At 53.2% G+C, this 24,180-nt stretch overlaps 1 protein-coding gene across 1 annotated transcript; it reads right to left on the reverse strand.

Moving 5' to 3' along the window:
- Nucleotides 1-5,984: 5,984 nt before the first annotated feature.
- On the reverse strand, nucleotides 5,985-23,851 carry NUCB1 (nucleobindin 1). The gene is made up of 13 exons (XM_077747481.1): nucleotides 23,765-23,851; nucleotides 23,341-23,474; nucleotides 20,836-20,943; nucleotides 17,806-17,938; nucleotides 14,564-14,667; nucleotides 11,557-11,742; nucleotides 11,183-11,273; nucleotides 8,507-8,565; nucleotides 8,159-8,251; nucleotides 7,981-8,073; nucleotides 7,489-7,659; nucleotides 6,935-7,031; nucleotides 5,985-6,823 (listed from the first exon to the last, which is right to left on the reverse strand). Exons 2-13 carry the CDS (start codon nucleotides 23,461-23,463, stop codon nucleotides 6,711-6,713), a joined length of 1,371 nt encoding a protein of 456 aa, XP_077603607.1. The 5' UTR covers nucleotides 23,464-23,474; nucleotides 23,765-23,851; the 3' UTR covers nucleotides 5,985-6,710.
- Nucleotides 23,852-24,180: the final 329 nt, after the last annotated feature.

The following is a 24,180-nucleotide window of genomic DNA, read 5'->3' on the forward strand; positions in this document are numbered from 1 at the left end:
TGCCTGGCTTGGAAATGGCACCAGAGGGTTTTCAGCAGGAGCAGGGGCAAAGATCTAGTGTGAGCAGCTTTCTTGTTTCAGCAGCACCATGGGCATGACTCACATACTCATTCAGCAAACATTTTTTACTTTTGACTTGGCCATGCGCTGGGTGATGCTGGGTACCCAGGGATGAGCCTCGCTCCGCTCTCTGCTGCCCCCTAGTGGGGGAGGGAGACACAACCTGTGCCGCGCTCGGGAATGCCCCCCTCCCCTCCCAAGAGGTCCACGCTCCGATCTCCTGAACTTGTGAATGCGATCCTTAAGGCTCTGGAGATGGGGACATTATGCCGGACTTTGTGGTGGCCACATTGTAATCACAAAGGTCCTGGCAGGAAGGAGGCAGGGAACTCAACTAGGCATGTGACCACAAAAGAGAGTAAGAGATTCGATGGGGCACCTGGGTGGCTCAGGGAGTTAGGTGTCTGACTTGATTTCCGCTGAGGTCATGATCTCACGGTTCGTGAGTTTGAGCCTCACGTCGGGCTCTGCACTGACAGGATCGAACCTGCTTGGGATGCTCAGTTTCCTCCTCTCTGCCCCTCCCCCCTCCTGATATCACTCTCTCTCTCTCTCAAATATAAATAAACATTTTTACATTTTTAAAAGTTTTTAATTTATTTTTGAGAGAGAGAGAGAGACAGCGTGAGCAGGGGAGGGTCAGAGAGAGAGGGAGACACAGAATCTGAAACAGGCTCCAGGTTCTGAGCTGTCAGCAGAGTCAGACGCGGGGATGGAACCCACAAACTGTGAGATCATGACCTGAGCCAAAGTCAGACGCTTAACCGACTGAGCCACCCAGGCGCCCCAACATTTTTGCGTTTTTTGAAGAAGCTGTGCTGCTGGCTTTGAAGCTGGAGGAAGCCGCCATCAGCCAAGGAATGCTGGTGCCTCTAGAAGCTGGAAAAACAAGGAAACAGATTCTCCCCCTTCCAGAACTTCCAGAAGGAATGCAGCCCTGCAGACTGTTCTCTCCTCAACTTCAACTTCCTCCAAGGTCTGTACATGATGTTTCCAGCAAGTCCTGGAAAGTTCTGGTGCCCAAGTTCACACTTTGATTTATACAAAGCAAGACTCATTTTATACTTCTGACCTCCAGAACTGCAAGGTGATACATTCTTGCTTTAAGCCTCAAGTTTGTGTTACTTTGTTGTAGCAGGAAACTCACACACAGCTCCTGAGGGGCTGCGTGTAGTGCACAATCCAGGACTCATGCCATATGGTGGAAATGCTAGGCAGTGTAGACGCAGGTGGTGGGAATGGGGTTACCCTTAGCTCAACCTGGGGACCAGGGAAGGCTGGGCAGATGAAGTGACGCCCAAGCTGATTTTTAAATTGTTTTTATTATTTTCATTTATTTATGTTTTGTTTTATATTCGAGAGACAAACAGAGCCTGAGCAGGGGAGGGACAGAGAGACGGAGATAGAATCTGAAGCAGGCTCCAGGCTCCGAGCTGTTAGCACCTAGCCTGACGCGGAGCTTGAACTCACGAGATCAGGATCTGAGCCCAAGCTGGACACTTAATCGACTGAGCCCCCCAGGCGTCCTCCAAGCCGATTTTTTTAAAGTCGTATTCATTCCCAGGGTGGAGAGCCCAACACCGGGCTTGAACCCATGACCCTGAGATCAAGACCTAAGCTGAGATCAAGAGTCAGATGCTTAACTGACTGAGCCACCCAGGCGTCCCTGCATTTTTGAAAGATTTTGGTGGAGATTTAGAAGGAGTAGAAGGAGAGATAGCATTCCAGAGAAAACCACTCCTTCCAGTAAGAGAAAGCTGGATCGATTCAGAAGTGAGAGCCTGGGGGCATCTGGGGACTCATTAAGGTAGAGCACGGGACTCTTGATCTTGGGGTCATTGAGCTGAAGCCCATGTCTGCCATTTACTTAAAAAAAAAAAAAAGTGAGGGGCGCCTGGGTGGCTTAGTCGGTTAAGCGTCCGACTTTCGCTTNAAAAAAAAAAAATTTTAAAAAAAAAAAGTGAGAATCTGGAATCCAGGATGGGAGTGGGTAAAATGTGTGAAAGATAAACCTGGAGGGGTCAACTGGACCATTTGTGAAGGGTCAAGGAGCTCACCCTGCAGGCGATGGAGTGTGAAGGTGAGAGTAAAGGAGGAGATAAATAGGGTTTGAAAAAAAATACCTGTGAAACTAAAGGTCACACATTAACTGTCATTCATGTAACAGATGGGTGAACAGCGTGCCAGGCAGAGAGCAGAGCATTTATTCATTAACTCATTTATTAAAAAAATTTTTTAATGTTTATTTTTGAGATGGAGAGAGAGTGAGAGAGCAGCGGATGGGCAGAGAAAGAAGGAGACACAGAACCCCAAGCAGGCTCCAGGCTCTGAGCTGTCAGCACAGAGCCCGATCTGGGGCTCGAACTCACAGACCATGAGATCATGACCTGAGTCGAAGTTGGTCGCTTAGCCAACTGAGCCACGTAGGTGACCCCCCGAACATTTTTTAAAAGTAACCTCTATGCCCAACATGGGGCTTGAACTCACGATCCTAAAATCAAGAGTCCCATGCTCTGACTGAGCCAGCCAGGCACCCCTCATTAACTCACTTATTCATGAGAATTTTATTTTATTTTATTATTTATTTATTTATTTGCACAGATTCCGTGCCCAAAAGAACTTAACATGATACTTCAGAGCATGAACTTTGGATCCAGCCTGCCGGGCATTCAATCGAGCCCTGCCGCTGATTAGCTGTGGGATCTCAGGCAAATCAATAGGCTTCTCTTATTTGCTTCATCTATAGAATGAGGTTGATGAGGGTAATTACCTCACAGGGTTTTTATGAAGATGAAATGAACTGCTATTTATAATATATATCAGGGGTGGCTGGAGGGGGGCCTCTGTAGGTTAAGTGTCTGACTTTTGGTTTTGGCTCAGGTCACGATCTCACACTTTTGTGGGTTCGAGCCCTGCGTGGGGGCTCTGTGCTGACAGTGCGGAGTCTGCTTGGGGTTCTCTGTCTCTCTCCCTCTCTCTGCTCCTCCCCCACTCACGCTGTCTCTGTCTCCCTCAAAATAAATAAATAAACTTAAAAAAATTATACAATATATAACGTGCTTGGATGGCAGCTGCCAGTGTAAGTGCTCTAGAACCATTAGCTACTGTGTATTAGCGTCTCGTCGCTGCTATAATAGCAATAGTAGTATTAGAGAAATCATTTTCTGATTAAACATAAAGGGTCAAAATAGTCCTATTTATTTAAAACTGGAGGCGCCTGGGTGGCTCAGTCGGTTGAGTGTCCGACTTCAACTCAGGTCATGATCTCACAGCTTATAGGTTCGGGCCCCACAATGGGCTCTGTGCTGACCACTCAGAGCCTGGAGTCTGTTTCGGATTGTGTCTCCCTCTGTCTCTGCCCCTTCCCTGCTTGCACTCTATCTCTGTCTCTCTCTCAAAAAGAAACATTAAAAACATATTTTAATAAAAAACTTAAAAAATAATAAAACTAGAACAAAAACACAGGCAGGAAGCCATATGGGGTGGAGGTTGCCTAGGGAAGAGGTGACTTCGATCTTGACCATGTGTGCTGGGCGCTCTGCTGTATGGGAATGGAGACTTGACATGAGCCTCCCTCTCCTCACCCCTTTCAGAACTTAGAGTCTGCCTGGGGAGACAGAGTATTCAAGCAGACACTTATAAATAAAATAATTGCAAAACGTGAAAAGCATCTTGAGCAGCTGGAATGGGTCTCCTTCCATATGGAAGTCAGGGACAGGCCCTCGGGGATTCTCATTGTACAAATGTGTCCATATAATAACAAACTAGTGCTTGCTGATCTTAGATTTCAAGCCAGGAGCCATGCTATTCATGTGTATGATTATTGGATCCTTCAAAGAAGTCTGCCATTTAATGCCATTTTCCAGATCGGCTCAGTGAGGTTCAGCTCCCAGTCTCCCAGAAGCTGATGCTTGTGGTCATTGTTGGGGTGTAAGCTGAGGGGCATGGCATGCTACACAACTTCCAGAACCCTCCGTAGGACGTTTCAGGCTCTGGGAATTTGTATTGCTAATGAGTCTCTCAGATTAAAAAAAAAAAAGTTAAGTCTCATCAGTTTAATAACAATTGAAAAATCCCCCAAACGGAAGTCTGAGTGGGACAGGGAAGAGGGCCCCAGGCCAGAGATGAAGGGGGTGCGGGTCTTGTAACAGTCACCAGCAGCGACTAGACCCAGCTCGACATCAGTCTCCAACTCGGGATTTCCTCTTCCTGCCAGTGGGAAAGGGGAGGCTCCAGGATCCACTCCTATGGAGCGTTTCCGGAGCTCCTGATGGTCAAACTTTTCTGTTTTTTTGTTTTTTTTTTAAATTTTAATGTTTTATTTATTTCTGAGAGAGAGGCAGTGTGAGCAGGGGAGAGTCAGAGAGAGAGGGAGACACAGAATCTGAAACAGGCTCCAGGCTCTGAGCTAGCCATCAGCACAGAGCCCAATGCGGGGCTCGAACCCATGAACCATGAGATCATGACTCGAGCTAAAGTCAGACGCTTAACCGGCTGAGCCACCCAGGCGCCCCCTGGTGGTCAAATCTGACAGTGACCTTCCCTTGGTGCCCCTCTGGGCCCTCATGCCCGCTGCTGCTGCCTGCCAGGGCCCTGACCTGCAGCCCCGGGGGAGTTCTGAAAGTAGACAAGGGGCCAGGCCGCCACTCCCCAGACCAGGGTCAAGTGTGTGTGTTGGGCCCCTCCCTGCACTGCTGCCTCTTCCAGGATGCCTGCCGGCTGCCTCCAGGCCAATGGGCTGGAAGGGAGGTTCCCTGGTGGCAGGGGCACCCAGGGGCAGCTGCCGCATGCGGAGCCCCCGGTCCTGGCCTGGCAGGGCCCGACCCTCCCCACCGATCTGCTGGCCCTTTGTGCCCCACACAAAGCCTTCTCTGTCTCCTCGGGTAATTTTCATCATCGGAGTCTCCTTCACATTTCTTCCTTTTTGTGGATGCCCAGCCAGACCCGCCCAGTGGTGCGCTGATCAGAAGGCTCTGGTGGGGAGGGGGTAGGAGGCGGCTCTGATTTGTCGCTTGTTAATTTCCTTCCTCAGCTGCTGGTGCAGCAGGTGTAACATCCGGGGCAGCTGCAGCCACTCTGAGCACAAGAGGAGAGCAGCCCCCCATCTACTACTGGGGAGCGAGGACATGGGAGAACGTGGTTCCCTGCAGGGCCTCGAGGCACCCTACCTTGGGAGGTCTTGCGTTGGGAGATAATACTTTCCCTTACTAAGCCTTTTTTTTTGTTAAGTTCAGTTTGAGAGGGTGTGTGAGCACGTGTGTGCACACAGGACACAAATGGAAGAGGGGCAGAGAGAGAGAGAGAAGCCCAAGCAGGCTCCGTGCTGTCAGCGCAGAGCCCGATGCGGGGCTGGAACTCACAGACGGTGAGATCATGACCTGAGCCAAGATCAAGAGTCAGACACTTAACCGACTCTGCCACCCAGGCGCCCCCTTACTAAGCCTTTCTATCCTTGTGGCCAAGATCCTGCTGGCGTGTGTGTGTGTGTGTGTGCGCGCGCGCGCGCGCGCGCGCGTGCGCATGTGTGTGCTCACATTGGACGAATCAGGAGAGGACAAAAAGATGCCAGGTTGGAGCCTCTCAGATATTATGCTTGGATTGAATTTTAAAGAACGAGGACTTGAGGCCCCGCGTGGCTCAGTGGGTTAAGCGTCCAACTCGTCATTTTGACTCAGGTCATGATGTCACGGTTTGGGAGTTCGAGCCCTTCATCGGGCTCTGCACTGACAGCGAGGAGCTTCTTTGGGATTCTGTCTCTTCTCTCTCTGCCCCTCCCTGACTTGTGCACTCTCTCGCTCTCAAAAATAAATGAACTTTAAAAATAAAATAAAACAACTTAAAAAAAAAAAGACAAAGGAGGGGACTTTAGCAGGTGAATTGGGGATGGGACTTCAGAGGGAACAGTATATGCAAAGACAGATGCATAGATTGTTCCAGAAATTGTATTTGGATGGAACGGGAGGATAGAGCAGACCTGGGAGATGTAGGAGAGAAGGCCAGAAAGGGTGAGGCCCCCCATAGGAGGCTGAGGGCCTGGAACCTGACCCTGGGGCAGGGTTGGATCCAGGGCCCTTCTGGGACTGTGTGGGGGAGGGGCAAGGAGCCCAGCGGAGGCCAGGCCATGGCAACTGGAAGCCCAGGGTCCTAGTTACCAGCGAATCAGCTAGGCTGAGCACTCTGCTGCTTTCACACCCCAGCAAGGGGAAGGTAGGGAAAGCTCTCGAAGGACCACCCAAGCCTCGCAAACCAACAGAAGCTGGGCAGCAGGCAGAACTCCAGCAGCTGTGGGGACACAGAGGCCCCAACCTGCGCAGCTGAGGCCTTACCGTCTAGGGAGGCAGGCCCGAAGCACACCCTTCCTGGAGGGAGAGGGCTTCCCTAAGTTAGGGTGGCCCAGTGAGGGCCCCGAACAGAGCTGAGAAGGTAAGTCCTCGGAGGGGAGGGGACGGGCAAGAAGGGGCCGCAGATGGGGAGGCTGTGGAGGCGGAGGTGACAGATGTGGGCGCCCTGCCCTCCCCTCCCCCAGGAGGCCACCGCATGGGACTGGCCCCCAGAGGGGGTGGACTGAGACTCCTCATCTCCTTCCCTTCCTGTCAGGAACCCAGAGTGTATGTGGCGGGGGTGGGGCTGGGGGGGGGGGTCCCAGAGGATCACAGGTGTTGGGTATTCAACTGGGGCAGCTCAGGGCGCTGATCAGGAACCTTCTTCTCTGAAGCGTCCCCGTCCTTCTGGTCACCGGCTGGAGCTGGGACAGGCGCATCATCTGGAAACGGAGGCGGGAAATGGTAGCAGCAGACGTCTCTGCCGCCTCTTCCTCCCTCAGATCCGGGGGTCGGCTACCGGCCCCCGCCCTGTGCCCCGGGGCCCAGAGCACCTGTGTCCGGGCGGAACTTGAGCTGTCCCTCGGGGCCGGGGGCTGGGCCACTGTGGCTCTGCTGCTGCTGTTTCCTTTGTTCCATTTGCAGCACGGCCTGCAGGGGGTGGGAGAGATGGCACAGGCCAGGGGGTAAGGCACCGAGTCTCCGTGGTGGTGAACCAGCCCCTTCTCTACGGGCCTGTTTTTTTCTCCCTCTGAGTTGAGCTTAATAACAGTTCAAAAGATCCAGCTCTCCCTCCTCTGTCACGGCTCGGGTCATCCGTTGGGACAGGGAAGCCGGCCCTGAAACTGGGCTGAGTCTAACTAACCCGCCCTGTTCTGGGCCTCCTCTTCCTCCCTTGCTGCTTACAGCGCCACCGCCCTTATCCAACACGGCAGCCACAGAACCGTCGGGGACGCGGACCACGTCTGCCCTTACTCAAGATGGCGGTCGCCACCCGAGGATCTACCAGTGATGAACACAGTGGCCACGGGCCTTCCCAGCCTCTGAACACCCGAGACAAAGACCACCAGAGACTGAGAGGACGGGTCCAGCCTCCCCGGCCAGTCACCTGCTGCAGCTCTCTCTTCTGGGCCTCCAGGCGGCCCTGGGAGCGCCCTAGGGCCTCCGTCTCCTGGCTGAGGCGCTGAGCCTTGGCGTTCAGCTCTGCCTCCCGGGCCGCCAGCTCCTCCTCAAAACGCCTCAGTTCCTCCTCCGTGTAGGCAGGGTGCATCTCCACTGTCTGCCGGGCAGGGGACAGGGGCCGTCAGCGGGCCGATGCCAGCCTGGGGCCACTCACGCCCGAGAGGGCTCCGCTAGCAGAGGAGGTGTGGGGGAGGCTGGGAGGCCAGGGCCATGCATGCGACGGGGGACGCCTGAGTGCAAGCCGGGGAGGGGGATAAAGACCCAGAGAAAGGGGAGAACAGGGACCCAGAGGCGGCACGGAGACAACCCAGAGACAGAGGAGGCAGCGACCCAGGGTAGGGGACCCAGACAGTAAACGAAGCCTCAGGGCTGGGGGCACAGAGGTAGCCAGGACCCAGAGAATCCCCCCCGTGCTCACCTCCCAGCCCTCGCCGGTGTCCCCAAATTCCTTCCTCTGGGTAGATGCGAGGAACTCCTCCAGGGTCACGAGGCGGTCCTGGTTGGTGTCCACCTAGGGAGCCAGGGTAAGTGACAGAGCTGGGCCTCCGTCCAGCCCTGCCCCCACCGTCCCCGTGGTCCCCGGGCCCTCCTCTCACGTTCTTCATCACGTGCTCCCTCATGCGAAGCCGCTCCTCCTCCATCTCCCGCATGTCGTCTTCTTCATTCTTGGGGTCATACACCTTCTCCAGCTGCGGGGGCAAGTGAGAGGCAGGACACACTGAGGGGTCCAGGGCAACCTCCCTCCCAGGCTACTCCACTTCTTGACACACACAAGCAGGCAACTTCAACTTCCAGCAGTCCTCGGGGCACCCCGGCACTCCCGGCAGCCTCTTTCTGTCCCAGGGGCTGCTGGGAGTTGTAGTTTCCCCAGGATGTGAAGGGGACCTAAGGGGACATATGGCTGATTGGGCTTCCTCTGCACCCATGGCTTCCAAGATGCTCACCTCCTTGGTGAAGAGGGCCTCCAGCTCCTGCTCATCCAGGACACCATCGCTGTTGATATCTGAGGGGGAGACAACAAGGCATCTTGGGAGACTGAGTACAGGGTGGGTCGGGTCCCTGAGGAACCTGCTAGAGAAGGAATTTGGGGCTGGTGTGGGCTCTGTTATCAGAGGCCAGGTATGCTTGGGTCTCCAACGATAGAGTGATACCTTCCAGCTTCAGTATCCCATCGGCCCATCACTAGGTCAGCCCGTTCCCTACCAACCGGGGCCCTAAGAATGGAGTAAATGAAGGTGGGCTTCACCAGGACGGTCCTCGGGGCAGTTGTCACTCAAGACGATTTGATCCCTAACACCTGGTGATCTGGTCACAGGATCAACCCCTTTGCCCAGGATCCAGGGTGTCAGAGGCCCAGAGAACCAGGCCAGAGGCACCTCTACCTGCCTTTCAGGTTCTACAGCTACAGGGCTCCAGGCCTCTCAGCCACACGGGCCATGTTCACGGTCTCCTTTCCTCTGCTCACTCAGATCAGCACCCACCCTGGTCCTTCAGAGATGGCCAAGAACTCTGACCTTGCAAATCCAATGGTTAATTTCTTTAAAGATTTTATTTGAAAGCAATCTCTACACCCAACGTGAGGCTCGAGTGTACAACCCCGAGATCAAGAGTTGCACGCTCCACCGACTGAGCCAGCCAGGGGCCTTGGCGATGGTTAATTTTTAATTCACATTTTACTGGACTTTCTGCCCTTGGCTTCTAGAACATCATTCTCTTTTCTCCAGATGCCCTCATTCTCCTTCATTGGCTCCGTCCTCCTCCTGAATGCTACATATTGGTGCACCCGGAGCTCAGTCCTGGGACCTCTTGTCCAGCTAATCTTCAAGTCCAACCTGGTAGCCACTAGCTTTATAGTCTATTTACATGTAATTATTATTACTTTTTTAAGTAGGCTTCACGCCCAGCATGGAGCCCAATGTGAGTCTTGAACTCATGACCCTGAGAGTAAGACCTAAGCTGAGATCAAGAGGCAGATGCTCAACCGACTGAGCCGCCCAAGGCGCCCCTAAATTTAAATTAAGATAAAAATCTTAGTTTATCAGTCCCACTTCTTACATGTAAAGCATTCAGTAGCTGCATGTAGCTGGTGGCTGCCATCTTTGGTGGGACGGAACATTCTCCATCGTTACAAAACTAGTTTGATGGGCCAGCGCTTCTTCAGATGGGTTCCTCCAACCCTTCGGCTTCCAGTGCCATCCACGAGCTGCCTCGACCCCTGAATACCCGACCCCCAACTCTCATCTCCATGTGAATGTCCAACAGACATCTCCAATTTGACCTGAACAGACATGGCTTCCAAGTTCCCCTGCCAAGTATGTTTGCTCTTCCTCATCCATCCTTCCAGTTGCTGGGGCCAAACACCTTGGGAGTCATCTGTGAGTCCTACCAGCTTGACCTTCCAGATAAATCCAGAATCCAATCACTCTTCCCTACTTCCCATGGGGCAGCCACCAGCGTCTCCAGCCTTCTCCTGGGTTTGACCCTGGCCCTGTGAAGCCCATCCTCCCCACAAGCAGCCAGCTGGATTCTGTCAACCCTTAAGGCAGATGGTATCAGTCCTCGACTCAAAACCCTTTTGTGGTGTCTGATCCCAAAGTGGATAAAATCCAAATTCCTTAACCCGGCCAGAAGGCTCGGAGCACACGGGCTGCTGTTACCTTGGAAACCCACATTCCCTCTTCCCTGTGTGTGTCTGCTGTTCCTCCACCTAGAACATTCTTCCCCCCAATATCTGCAAGGTTCAACCTCCCTTCACTGAGGTCTAAGTTCAAATGTCAACTCTCTAGAGCTGCACCACCCAATATGGCAGACACTAGCCACAGGGGACACGTGAGACTTAAATGAATAACGATCACGTACAATGAGGAATTCAGTTCTCCGGCATGATGCTACATAAAACAAGCCAGTCACACAAAAGACAGATGCTAGAGGATTCCATTTATATGGAGGAGCTAGGACAGTCAAATTCATAGAGACAGAATCAGAGTCACTGAAAAACAGGCTGAGCTGTTCGCCTGATCACTGGCTCTGTGAGAGGGGGCACTTTGTTTTGTTCACAGCGGTACCCATGGGGTCTCCACGAAGCCTGGTCTTTAGACAGAGCTTAGTAAATGTTAGCTGAACGAATGAGTCATGCCTGTTAAGCCCTGCTGACCGCCTGCAGCTTCTGGGTTAGGGTTAGGGTTAGGGTTAGACAGGGTCCAAGGCACATCTGAGATGGCCTGGCAACCGCAAGCTATGTTTCTAGATGGGAAGAAAATGAAGGGGACCTAGGTCCCAGAAGCAATGAGGGCGCAGTCCGCCCTTGGCAATAGGGCTCCTGGGCTGCTGTGGGAGTTGGGGCCCAGGCCTGGCTAAGCCTGGATCACTTACTTGGTGGACATCGGCCAGTTCCGAGAACTGAGAAGTCTGGTGTGTCCCAAAAAGAAGGACTAGCTCTTCTATAGAAGATCCCAGCCCTGGGCAGAGGTGTAGCCTTCTAGACCAGCAGGAGAGATGGGCTCAGATCTCTCTGGCCTGCCTGAGCCCCGCTGCCTGAGCTCCCTCCTTAGTATTCAGGCCTCAGAAAGGTCAGAGGCTCAGGGCTCAGCCTGGGTCTTGGGGCTCCCTCCCCACCTTACCATGCAGTATGAAGAAGGTCTTGGGGTTAAACCTGTTGGGGTCCAATCCATCCAGCTCCTCCCACACCTCCTTCAACTGGGCTTGGCTGCCCTGTGGAAGGGAGAGCCATGGGCTCATGAGGAAGAAGTCTGGGTCTGCCCCCATCCCTCAAATGTCATTTCCCTCAAGCAAGAGAGTGAAAAAAAACCCAACCAACCAAAACAAACCCCCAAAACTACAACTCCCAGCAGTCCCTGGAGTGGCTGGGCATATTTAAAGGGACTTTTAGCCTCAGGGCCTGCTGGGAGTTGTAGTTCTTTAGCTACTTGTTCATCTTAACGGCGCTTGGAGAATTGAACTTGGTTATGGGGTGGGCACAAAAGGGGGTCCTTACAGGTACATTGACTTTGGGGTGCTCTCGATGCCGCCGCTGTTGCTCTTCCAGCTTCCTCTCTGCCTCCTTTCGCTGTTCCTCTCCCAGTGACTCCAGATAACGGCGTCTCTCATGTTCCTTGAGCATCTCGTAGCGTTTGAACTCTTCGTGATGGGCTGCGTCGTACTGGGCAAGGTCTCGGGTGGCCTGGGGAAAGGCAGACGGTCATTCTCATCTCACTGCCGCGCATAGGCCCTCATTTTCAACCTCCAAATTCCAAGCCCTCAGCCTTGAACATGGTCAAGGGCCACCCCAACCTCCATCCAGTCCTGGGCTCCATGTCCTGAGCTCAGTTCTTGATCTCTGTGACCCACTGTTGTCCCATAACAGAGCTGCCTCTATTTGCTCAAAAGAGATTAGGATGGTTACGCAGTAATGATTATTTTTTTCAACTTTATTTAAGTAATCTCTACACCCAACACAGGGCTCAAACTCATGACCCCGAGATCAAGAGTTGCACACTCTTCTGATTGAGACAGCTAAGCACTCCTTGGCTTTGACCCACATCTTTTGAGTCCTCCACAATCTCAAGATCTCGGAGGAACAGGAGCACCTGCCTGGCTCAGTAGGTGGACTCTTAATCTGGGGGTTGTGAATTTGAGCCCCACATTGCATATAGAGATCACTTAAAAATAAAGATCTTGGAGGAATAAGCAATAAGGAACAACATATGAGGTGGACAACAGACAGCAATACAGCTAGGTAGTAAAGAGCCCTGAGTCTCTAATTATTTTGTCCAGGGTTCAAATCCAGGCTCTGGTGTGTGAACAAATTCCACTTGGCTGTGTGATCTTGGGAAAGTTACTTAGCCTCTCTGTGCCTCCATTTCCTCCCCTGTAAGCTAGAGATAGAGATACTACACTGAGCTGAATAGTATCCCCCCAGAAAATTCATGTCCACCCAGAATGTCGGAATGTGAACTTATTTGGAAATAGGACTTTGTAGATTTAATTAGTTACAATGATGTCCTACCAGATTAGTGTCGGCTCTATATCCAAATGAGTGGTATCTTTAGAAGACGGGCACAGAGAAGATACAGAGAGACACAGGGAGAAGGCCGTGTGACAATGGAGGCAGAAGCTGGAGTGACACATCTACAAGCTGAAGGCTGGTAGCTTCCGAAAGCTGGAAGAGGCAAGGAGGTTTCCCCCATAGCCTCTAAAGAGAACAGCTCTGCCGAAACCAAGGTTTTGGCTCAGGGATACTGATTTTGGACCTCTGGCCTCCAGAACAGAGAAAGAATACATTTCTGTTGTTTTTTAATTAAAAAAAATCTTAAGTCATCTCGACACCCAACGTAGGACTCGAACTCACAACTCTCAGATCAAGAGTTGCGTGTTCTAAGGACTGAGGCAGCCAGGTGGCCCCCATCTCTGCTGCTTTAAGCCACTGAGTCTGTGGTAATTTGTCACAGCAGCCACAGCAACCTCACACACCCGGTAAGGTGTGATCTACACTGTAAGATAAGAATTTCATGTTGTTTTCAGCTGCTAAGTTTGAGGTAATTCGTTCCTGGGCAGCACAGGGAATAAACACAGCTGTTATGTGGGGAACAGAGGGTACAGCAGGGTTCTTAACGTGGGGAGACTGTGGCCCACAGGACGCCACTGTCAATGTCTGAGGGCATTTCTGGTTGCCACAACAGGGGTAGGTCTACAGGCATCGAGTGGGGAGAGACCAGGGATGCGGCTAAACACTATACAATGGGAGCGCCTGGGTGGCTCAGTCGGTTAAGCATCCAAGTTTGGCTCAGGTCATGATCTCACGGTTCGTGGGTTTGAGCCCCGCATTGAAGTTCAGAGTCTGCTTTGGATTCCGTGTCTCCCTCTCTCTCTGCCCCTCCCCTGCTTGCGCTCTGTCTCTGTCTCTCTCAAAAATAAATATAAACATTACAAAAACTTTTTTAAAACATCATACAATGCACCAGACTTCTCTCACAATATTTCAGCCCCAAATGTTAAGAGTGCTAGGTTGAAGAGTCTGGCCGGTGAACTTGGAAGGCAGAAGCAAGGAGCCCAGTGAGGAACTGGCAGTGAGAAATGATGAGAATTAAAACTAGGATAGCAGCGGGACTGGGGAAAATGGACAGTTTCTAGAATGTTCTAGAAATAAGCGGCAAAAACATCCCTCAGGGACGGAGTCCTCAAGGCCAGAAATGGACTCAAATGACTGCTGCTATTATCTCCACAGCCACTAGATGGAGCTCCAGGAGATCAGAAAAACACGGCTCAGGCCAGGTGGAGGGAGGGGGTTTGTGCTGGGGGTGTTGAGGACCTGCAGAAAGAAGGTGAGCAGGGGAGAGGCAGGGGCAGGTGTGGGCATCCTCTTCCACTCCAAACCCCGTGGCCCTTGGCCTTCCTCATGAGGCTGGGCTGGAGATCCTATTTCTCAGATAAGGACTCTATTAACTCCTATGCCTGCTGGGGCAAATTATCATAAATTTGGTGGCTGAAAACAATACACATTTAGGGGTGCCTGGCTGGCTCAGTCGGGAAAGCGTAGGACTTTTGATTTCCAGGTTGTGAGTTTAAGGCCCACACTGGGTGTGGAGACGAAAGAAAGGAAGAAAGCAAGGTCCCATCTCTTTGCCCCTCGCTCACTTGTGCGCGCGCTCTCTCTCTCTCAAAAAAAAGGATGTATATGGTATGACATCTTTGGGGGTCATTGTTCTGCCTCCCACAAGGACACAGAGGGTTCAGTCCCACAACCCCACCCCTACAAGTCATATGGGAAGGACAAAGCCAAGGGGCGATTTGAAAGGTCTGAACTGGGTCAAGCCCACCTGCCCGTACCTGTTTTCCCAGAGAGAATCTGGGGAAGCCTCCGGGGCACCACCCGGGCCTCTGCGGCCACCGGCCTCAGACAACACCAGGCCGGGGCGGGCAGGCTCGCGTCCCAGGCTCCCTTCCCTGTTCCCCTGCCGCAAAGCCTCCCTCAGTCCTCTGCCTGCGGGCCCCTTCGCGGCTACCGTCTGAATGAGCAGCTCCAGGTCCCGAGCCTCGAACGTGTGCTGATTCTGGGGGTCCAGGTGCTCAAACTGCTTCAGGAGGCTCAGGTGATCCAGCTGCACACCTGGGTGAGGGACGCACAGTAAGCAATCAACAGCAACAACCCCCCCCCCAAAAGAACACCTCATGGAATGTTCTTCCGTTTAAAATCCCTGTCCTGGGTTAGAGGTGCCCTAAAGGTCAGTTTAAAATAACAATAACCGTAGTAATAACTAGCATGTGGGGGGGGGCACACCCAGGGGGCTCAAGTCGGTCAAGGGTCCGACTTTGGCTCAGGTCATGATCTCACGGTCCGTGGGTTCGAGCCCTGCGCCGGGCTCTGTGCTGATGGCGTGGAGCCTGCTTGGGATTCTCTCTCTCCCTCTATCTGCCCTCGCGCACACACACACTCTCTCTCTCTCTCAAAATAAATAAATACACTTAAAAAAAGAAAAAAAGAAGGAACAAATCCTGCCACAACTTGATCTTGGACTTCCGGTCTTCAGAGCTGTGACACAATAAATCTCTCACGTTAAGGCCACCCCTGTCTGTGGCACTTTTGTTATAGCAGGTCCTAGCAAAGGAATGCAGCCTCCTCCCCTCAAAAAAACAAATAAACAGGGGCGCCTGGTGGCTCAGTTGGTTGAATGATAGACTTTGGCTCAAGCCATGACCTCACGGTTCATGAGCCCCGCATGGGGCTCTGTGCTGAGCGCGCAGAGCCTGCCCGAGATTCTCTCTTTCTCCTCTCTCTTTCTGCCCCTCCCCCACGGGTTCTCTCTGTCTCTCAAAATAAATAAATTAGTTCATTAAATCAAATAACAAATACAATAAATAAGTAAAACAGAAGGACAGAGGAGGCGTGGGCATGTAATACAGAGGAGGCTGCCTGGTACCCAGCACACAGCAGAGCTCGAGGCATGTTTGCTCAATGGATCAATGGAGTCTGACAGAAATGAAAACAAAGAAAAAAAAAAAGAAATGAAAACAAAGTCCGGTTCTCCTGGTGGCCCTCAACGCCATCCACGCCATCCACCAACGCTCGGTGACCCCATCCGTAACACGGGAGCCCCTTGGGGTGTCCGGAGATGAAAGGAGAGGAGGGGGTGAATCTCAACAAAGGGGGCTTGCTCTTACACTTAGCGACAGGCGGGAAGATGCCCGAGCGGCCCAGGACACGCCACGAAGCTACAGTAAGTATAAAGCCACCGCTCCATCATGGCCAAAGCGGGGCAAACCACCACCGAGGAGCCCATCGATTGACGAATGGATAAACCCAGTGTGGTCCATCCACACGGTGGAATATTACTCATCCCTCAAAAGGAACAAAGGACTGACGCATGGTACGTTTCGGTTGAACCTTGAAAACATTGTGCTAAGTGAAGGAAGCCAGGCACGAAAGGTCATGGATGGTAGGATTCCATTTACATGTCCAGGAATAGGTAAATCCAGAGAGACCAGAAGTAGGGGGCTGGTTGCAGAGGCTGGGTGGGGGGTGATAGCTGAGGGGTTCTGGGTTTGATTTTGGGGGGATTATAATGGTGATGGTGGTACATACCTGTGAATCAATAACAACCAATGAATGGTACCCATTAAATGGGTAAGTTATATGACGTGTGAATTGTATTTCAATAAAGCTATTAAAAAACATAATGTGGGCCGCCTGGGGGGCTCAGTCGGTGAAGCAGCCGATTTCGGCTCACATCGTACATGATCTCACAGTTCGTGAGTTCGAGCCTGGTGTCAGGCTCTGTGCTGACAGCTCAGAGCCTGGAGCCTGCTTCGGATTCTCTGTCTCCTCTCTCTCTCTGCCCCTCCCCTGCTCATGCTCTGTCTCCCTGTCCCTCAAAAATAATGTTAAAAAAAATTTTTTTTTAATAAAAAATAAAATAAATAATGTTGGGGCGCCAGGGTGGCTCAGTCAGTTAAGCGTCTGACTTCAGCTCAAGTCATGATCTCAGGGTCTGTGAGTTTGAGCCCCAAGTCAGGCTCTGTGCTGACAGCTCAGAGCCTCTGCTTCGGATCCTCTGTCTCCCTCTTTACTCTGCCCCTTCCCTGCTCGGGCCCATCCAACCATGCTCTCTCTCTCTCTCTCTCAAAAATAAACAAACATTAAAAAGAAAGAAAGACTGTGGTTCAGACACACTCTGACAAACCCTCTCTGGGAATGTTAGAAATTGGCTGGGATCTGGAGTGCCGGGGTGGCTCAGTTGGTTAAGCATCTGACTTCAGCTCAGGTCATGATCTCATGGTTTGTGAGTTCGAGCCCCACGTCGGGCTCTGTGCTGACAGCTCGGAGCCTGGAGCCTGCCTTGGATTCTGTGTCTCCCTCTCTCTCTGCCCCTCCCCTGCTTGTGCTCTCTCTCTCTCTCTCTCAAAAATAAATAAACATTAAAACAAAAGACACTGGGTGGGATCTTAGAATCTAAAACTGCCTTTCTCCTCCAGGTACATTTCTTCTTTTTTTTTCCCAGCCAAATAATTAGACTATAAAATATAATCTCAGATACAAATGCCTTCCCAGCAGAGGAGATAGACAATAACAAAGCAAGGAAAAATACAGTGTACCCTTTGAAACTTCCTGACTTTGATCACCCATTGTGGTTATGCAGGAGAATGTGGTGGCTCAGAGGAAAATCACACTGAAAGAGGGGAAAAGGAGAACAGTCTAAGAGGAACTTGCAAATGTGACTGAAAGGCAACTAGAAAAAAGCTAACATCTGGAGAATGTGGGTTAAGGGTATTCGGGAGCTTTTTGCATGATTTTTGCAACTTTTTTCTGGAAGTTGGAAGTTACATCAAAATTCTGAATCACCATGATTTAAAAAAGAAAAGAAAAGAAAAAAAAGAAACTGAAAACAAGACACCCCAAAAAACTGAGAGGCTCAGTCCATTAAGTGTCTGCCTTTGGCTCAGGTCACGATCTCAAATTCGTGGGTTTGAGCCCCGCATCGGGCTCTGTGCTGACAGCCCGGAGCCTGGGGCTGCTTCGGATTCTGGGTCTCCCTCTCTTTCTGCCCCTCCTCAGCTCATGCTCTCTCTCTCTCCCAAAAATAAATAAACATTAAAAACAAAAAACAAACAACAAACAACCTCCCAATCAGTTATGTTAGCGGTAGAATGTTCTAGAAAGAAAAATCGATCCATCGTCTCTGTGTGTTTTCTGGGGCAGGGAGTGAGTCCCCACGAGGGAGGCCATCCCACCCTACCTGCCCCCGCTTACTGGGCTCCTGCTCAGCATCCATCTTGGCCTTGAGCAGCATTCGCAGCCGCGACACCTCTTGCCGCTTCAGCTCGTCCAGCTTGGTGCGCACATGATGACTGACAAAGTCCAGCTCTCGGCTCAGCTTTCCGCTCTGCCCGAATAGGGAGGGGACGCAGGTCAGGCTGGGGGCCTGGGAGGGGGCACACTGGGCGACCTCGTCCTTTCTCTGCCCTCTCTGGAACCTTCTACCAGCTTTTCGATGCCTGGAAAACTGACAGACCCCATACCTGCCCCCAGAGCCTCAGAGACAAAACTCCAGCCCCTCATTCGAGGCCCTGCCCACTTCTGTAGCCCCGTCTCCCGTCATCCAACGAATAGCACTCGGTTCCAGCAGCACTAACAGGGCATTGGCGCCTACACGCAAGGCTCCTTCCCACCTCCTTCCCTTTGCACATGCTGGATGGCCACTCTGCCTCGGATTCTCCCCTGCCACCACTTTTCAAGTCTAAGCAGATCCTCACTGCCCTTCAAAACTCAAAGCAGGGGTGCCTGGGGGGCTCAGTCGGTTAAGCATCTGATTCTAGCTTTGGGCTCAGGTCATGCTTTCACAATTTCATGAGTTCAAGCCCCGCATGGGGCTCTGCGCTGACAGTACAGAACCTGCTTTGGATTCTCTCTCATTCCCTCTCTCTCCGCCCCTCTCCCGCTCACACTGTCTCTCTCAAATGAATAAATAAACTTTAAAAACAAACACTCAAAGCAGATGGCAACACACTGCTGATAGAGGTGGCAAAGCAGATGGCAACACACTGCTGATAGAGGTGGCTTCCCTGGGCCCCCTCGACTGTCACTGCAAATTATGTCTGTTTCCTGGAGTTAACCCCGCCCCTGTCCTGCTCACAACCGCCAAGCCTCCCCAGGGCCCACAGGACAGAATCGCTGGGACTGGCGCTCAAGATCCTACACGTACGGATCTCTCCAGCCGCATCTCCTCTCTCCTTTGGGTCCGTTATAAGAAACCACTGGCAGGTGGCGGAAGGTACCAGAATGCTTCATTAAAAAAAAGTTTTTTCCCTTAACATTTTATTTTTGAGAGACCGAGTCAAAACTGGGGAGGGGTGGAGAGAGAGGGAGACACAGAATCGGAAGCAGGCTCCAGGCTCCAAGCTGTCAGCACAGAGCCCGACACGGGGCTCAAACCCACGGACCACAAGATCATGACCTGAGCTGAAGCTGGACACTTAACCGACTGAGCCCCCCAGCCGCCCCAGAATGCTTCATTTGCACACACAGCTCCCACTGTCTGAAAAGCCGCTGCCCCACCCCCACCGTAACTTCTACCCCACAGACCTTCCTGGTGAGACTTCAAACCTCACTCAGGGCCACCCATTTTCTAGAAGCCCTCTCTCACTTGTCAGACTGGACTTGGCCCTCCCTGGGGCCTCCCCAGCACCCTCTACTATCTGTCATTGCTCAGCTTGCTTTCTCAGTCACTTGAGACTCACGTGGTCTCTCCAGCCCGCAGGAGGCGTGGCCCTCGAGAGGCAGCAGCGACAGTCATATTCACCAAAGCCAGTGAGTCATCTACTATGGGCCAAGCCCTGTGCCGGACTCCCTGGGTCTGTCCCCTAATCCTGCCTACAACCTCATTTTACAGCCAGATAAACTGAGGCCCTGGTGAAGAAGCCACTTGTCCGAGGGCCCTCAAACAGCGAGGGTAGTAGGTTGGTACCCCCGCATCCCTTTCCTGCTCCGGGCCTCAACCCTGGGCGCCTGGGGGGCTCAGTCGGTTAAGCGTCTGACTCTTGGTTTCCGCTCAGGTCATGATCTTGCGATTTTGTGAGTTCGAGCCCCACGTCGGGCTCAGCCTCCTCATTTTCGCAGAAAGGACCCAGTGCGTGCACAGAGGGTACGAGCCCTGGCCCTGAGTGCATAAGGAGGAGCTGGCTTGAAGGCAGGCAACGTCCCAGTCCCGAACCTGCCCGCCTCCCTGGCCGCGCCCTTTCCAAGGTCGCTTTCCAGTTGTGTGGCATTGGGCCAGTTTGATGACAGGCTCTTGAACCTGGGCTCTGCCAGCCGGGCAGTGGAAGGGGCGGGGCTCTACAGTCTCTGCTTCTGCCCATCCTTTACTGGGGGCCAGATAAGCGCTGGGCCAGGAAGAGCTGGATGTTCTGGGGGACCAGGGCCACCTTCCCACCAGTCCCAGGCCCTGTGCCCTGGGCTGAGGCATTTAGAGCCTCCGGGAGGCACCTGAACAGGGANTGGAGGAGGAGGAAAGGAACTGGGAAGGCAGCATCCTCTCCAAGCTGGGGTCTGAGCTCAGCCAGTTAAGCGTCTGACTCCTAATTCCAGCTCAGGTCATGATCTCAGTTTTGTGAGTTCGAACCCCGCCTCGGGCTCTGTGCTCACTTCGTGGAGCCTGCTTGGGAGTCTGCCTCCCTCTCTCTCTCTCTCTGCCCCTCCCCAAGCTCATGTGCTCTGTCTCTCTCAAAATAAATAAACTTAAAAAACAATGAGGATTACCTCAGCCCCTCTGGAGGCCTTACACGAGCTGGAGGTGATGCCAGTCTAGTGTTCCCAGCACCTCTAGGGTTTTGCATTCTTCCTGAGCACAATGCAGTACATCGAACGTTCCATGGAACCAGCACTCACACGGCAGGGCCAAGGGCCGCTACCCGGCCTCTCTCAGCCCTTTGTGCATCTTACCCTTGGATGATCCTAACCCGAGCCCTGTAATGCAGGTCAGCCCGTTTTACAGACAGGGAAACTGAGGCACGGCGAGGTGCGTTCACACAGGGTGCAAAGGAGCCTGTGTCCTCCGCTCCCACGCTTAACCACACATTCGGTGTTCCTCAAACCCCCTCCCAGCCGTGCGGCACCCAGAAGACGTGCCTCCCTGCCTCGGTTTTGTGAGGACTGGGGCCACGTGGCCTCTTGAAAATCGGGTCCTTGCCTGGACTCTGTCCTCTGGGCAGGCACCCTTCCTCCTTCCCCTGGCTCCTCCCCCCGCCCCTCCCCCCGCTGAATCTGGCTCGCACCAGGCCGCACCTTGATGTCCTCGGCGTTGGCAGCCTGCAGCTTCTCGCGGAAATGCCCATCCGTCTCCAGCACGTTGATGACTTCCTGGAGGTACCGATGGTAGTACAGGCCTGTGTCCTAGGGCGACAAGGATGAAGGTAGCAGCCCAGCCCCCGCCCCTCTCTGGCTCCTCCCTGCAGGTAGGACCCAGGCCCCGCTCCCCTGGGCACCTGCTGAGGGACCCAGAGACACCCCGCTTGGAGCAAGGGGCAGGCCTGCGCCGTGGGACAAAGGCTTCGGAGCCAGCTGACCCCAGGTCCAATCCCCTTCTGCTCTGTGACCGCAGGCTACCTGCCTCATCTTCTGGGCCACAGCATTCCTCCCTTCCCAGGCCTGCAGTGGAGACCAAGTGAAAATCACATGGGTAAACACCCAGCCCACCCCTGAGCACGGAGTGGGTGCCTAGAGCTGACACACGAGTACTTGTTGGCAAGTAGTGAGACACACACTCATTCATCATTTGTCAAGTGCTCACTGAGCCCCTACTGCGTGCCGGGGACCGTTACAGGGGATATAGCAGGTGACCAAGACCGACAAAAATCGCTAGGCTCCTGGACCCAGACCTGCCCCGTGGTCAGCACACTCTTCTTCCTGGGCCTCACTCTTCCATTGTAAAACAGGCAATAAGGGGCGCCTGGGTGGCTCAGTCGGTTAAGCTTCTGACTTGGGCTCAGGTCATGATCTCACGGTTCGTGGGTTTGAACCCGAGTTGGCTTCTGTGCTGACCACCCAGAATCTGGAGCCTGCTTCAGATTCTGTGTCTCCCTCTCTCTCTGTCCCTCCTCTCTCTCTGTCTCAAAAATAAATAAACTTAAAAAAAAAAAAAAAGACAACAAAGTGGGGGACCTCGGCGGCTCAGTGTCTGACTTTGGCTCAGGTCACGATCTTGTGGTTTGTGAATGTGAGCCCTGCATGGGGCTCTCTGCTGTGAGTTCAGTGCCTGCTTCAGCTCCTCTGCCCCAACCCTCTCTGCCCCTCCCTTGCTTGTGCACTCTCGCTCTCTCAAAAATAAATAAACATTAAAAAAAATTAGGCAGGGTGGCTGGGTGGCTCAGTTGATTAAGCATCCAATTCTTATTCTGGCTTGGGTCATGATCCCACAGTTTGTAGGATCGAGCCCCGTGCTGGGCTCTGTGCTAACACCATGGAACCTGCTTGGGATTCTCTCTCTCTGCCTCCCCTCCCCCACCTCAAAATAAATGAATAGGGGCGACTGGGTGGCTCAGTCGGTTGAGCATCTGACTTTGGCTCAGGTCATGATCTCACTGTTTATGAGATCAAGCCCCATATCAGGCTCTCTGCTGTCAGCACAGAGCCCACTTCAGATCCCTCTGTCTCCCCCTCTCTCAGCCCCTCCTCAACTCACACATGCGCTCTCGCTCTCTCTCTCTCAAAAATAAATAAACATTGGGGCGCCTGGGTGGCTCAGTTGGTTGAGCATCTGGCTTCGGCGCAGGTCATGATCTCATGGCTCGTGGGTTCAAGCCCCACGTCGGGCTCTGTGCTGACACTGCAGCGCCTGGCTCCTGCTTCAGATTCTGTGTCTCCCTCTCTCTCTGTCCCTCCCCCACTAGTGCTTTGTCTCTCTCTCGCTCTCTCAAAAATAAACATGAAGAATAATAAATAAATAAAATAAACGTTAAAAAAAAACACGAGTACCCACTGACGCTCTGAATAATCGGCCCCTGGGCTCACTCTGCTCCAATCACACTGGCCACCTCCATGCCCTTCCACTCACTCTGCTTTCCCCACCACACAGCCATTGCTCAGGCTGTTCCCTCTGCCTGGAATGCTTTTCTCTGCACTTCAGATTTCAGCTCGTGACCTGACATCCTTGACTATCACTCTGGTGTCCGTTCTCAGGGAGCCCCAATGGTCGCTTCCTGGCGAGGTGAGGCTGGTCCCTGAGGGCACGGGGCTGCGGCAGCGCTGGGCATGATCATAGGAGGCACTCAAGGAATGTGTGCAATGAATGAAGGGAAAGGGGACTCAAAGGTGTCCTTCTGTGTCAGCAAAGGTTTCACCAAGCAGCAGCCTAATTCACAAGGTCGGGACAGGACCGCCACACCAAATGGAGATGAGTGTTCCAGAGATAGTAACATGTCCTTTACTGATAGGCGCTATGGGCGGATTCAGGCCACAAATCAGGACCTTGGCCTTGAGAAGAGGTTTAAAGTTCCAAATTCCTAAGACCCGGAAGGCTTCCTAGCATTTGATAAACACATGCTGGAATTAACATATGGGCCGTTTACATGTCCCTTCCTAGGCACTCCATGAACTGAGAACACTCCAGTTGGCTAACACCACCTGCTGCAGGTGCTCCTGGGAAATGTAGTTCTTTTTCCCCAGATTCCTGCTTNTCAAACTCCAGGCTGCAACCCTGGGGGAAGTATCCACCCAGGGGCGACGGAGATTTGCGGGAACTGTAGTACCACTTGCAAACACCTGGCTGGAGAGGAGGGCAGGGCCACTCACGGGGCTCTCGGTCGCAGGGCTCTCCTGCTGGGGCGTCCCTCGCTCCAGCGGCACCGCCAAAACAGCACTCAGCAGCAGCAGCGGTAGCAGGAGGAAGACAGCGCGGGGCCCGGAGGAAGGCATGGCGACGTGGCCTGTGGGGGGCAGAGGGGTGGATGTTTGTCCCAAGTCGTTTACTNTTCCTTCCATAGACCCAGGAGTCCGGGCTCCCAGCACCCAGCTTCTTCGCTCAGACTCAGGAATCCGGGATCTCAGTCCCCTTCCCCAGAACCAAAGGTCCAGGCCCCCCCAGCCTCCTCTTTCGCCCGGGTCTACAAGTACTGGTGCTCAGTCCGTCCTCCCCGAGACCCAGCTTTCCAGCCCTCTGGGTCCCTTCCTCCCGCTCGTCCCCAGGACTCCGTCTAGGACCCCCGCAGCCGCTCACCTTTCCCTCACCGCAGAGGGCGTTTTCCCGGGCTCGGACCTCCGGTGCGTTCCGGTGATTTCCCCCCTAGGCCACGCCCACTTTCCCGCAGAGGACCCGCCCTCGGCGGCCTGATTGGTCCGCGCTGGCTTCGGGCCCCTTGGACCCTGTCTAGCGGCCCGCCCCTCGTGGAAGTCGCTAGCCTGTTCTCGAAAGGCTCTCCTCCTTTCTCGGAAGCTCTACCCCTTGACGCCGCATTTCCTGCCTTTTAGGCGAAAGGAAAGCGGAGGACTTCAAAGAGAACTACAATTCCCTGCAGGCAGGTGGAAAATGAGGCAACTTCCGCGGGCCTCTCGGGCCCCTTCGCCTCACGGCTGTTGTAGTTTTCCCATTTATTTTTTCCCCCAAGAAGTGGCTGCCAGTTACAGATCAGTCGG

This window comes from Crocuta crocuta, unplaced genomic scaffold (genome assembly GCF_008692635.1).
Source record: "Crocuta crocuta isolate KB4526 unplaced genomic scaffold, BGI_CrCroc_1.0 scaffold334, whole genome shotgun sequence".
NCBI classification, from domain to species: Eukaryota; Metazoa; Chordata; class Mammalia; order Carnivora; family Hyaenidae; genus Crocuta; species Crocuta crocuta.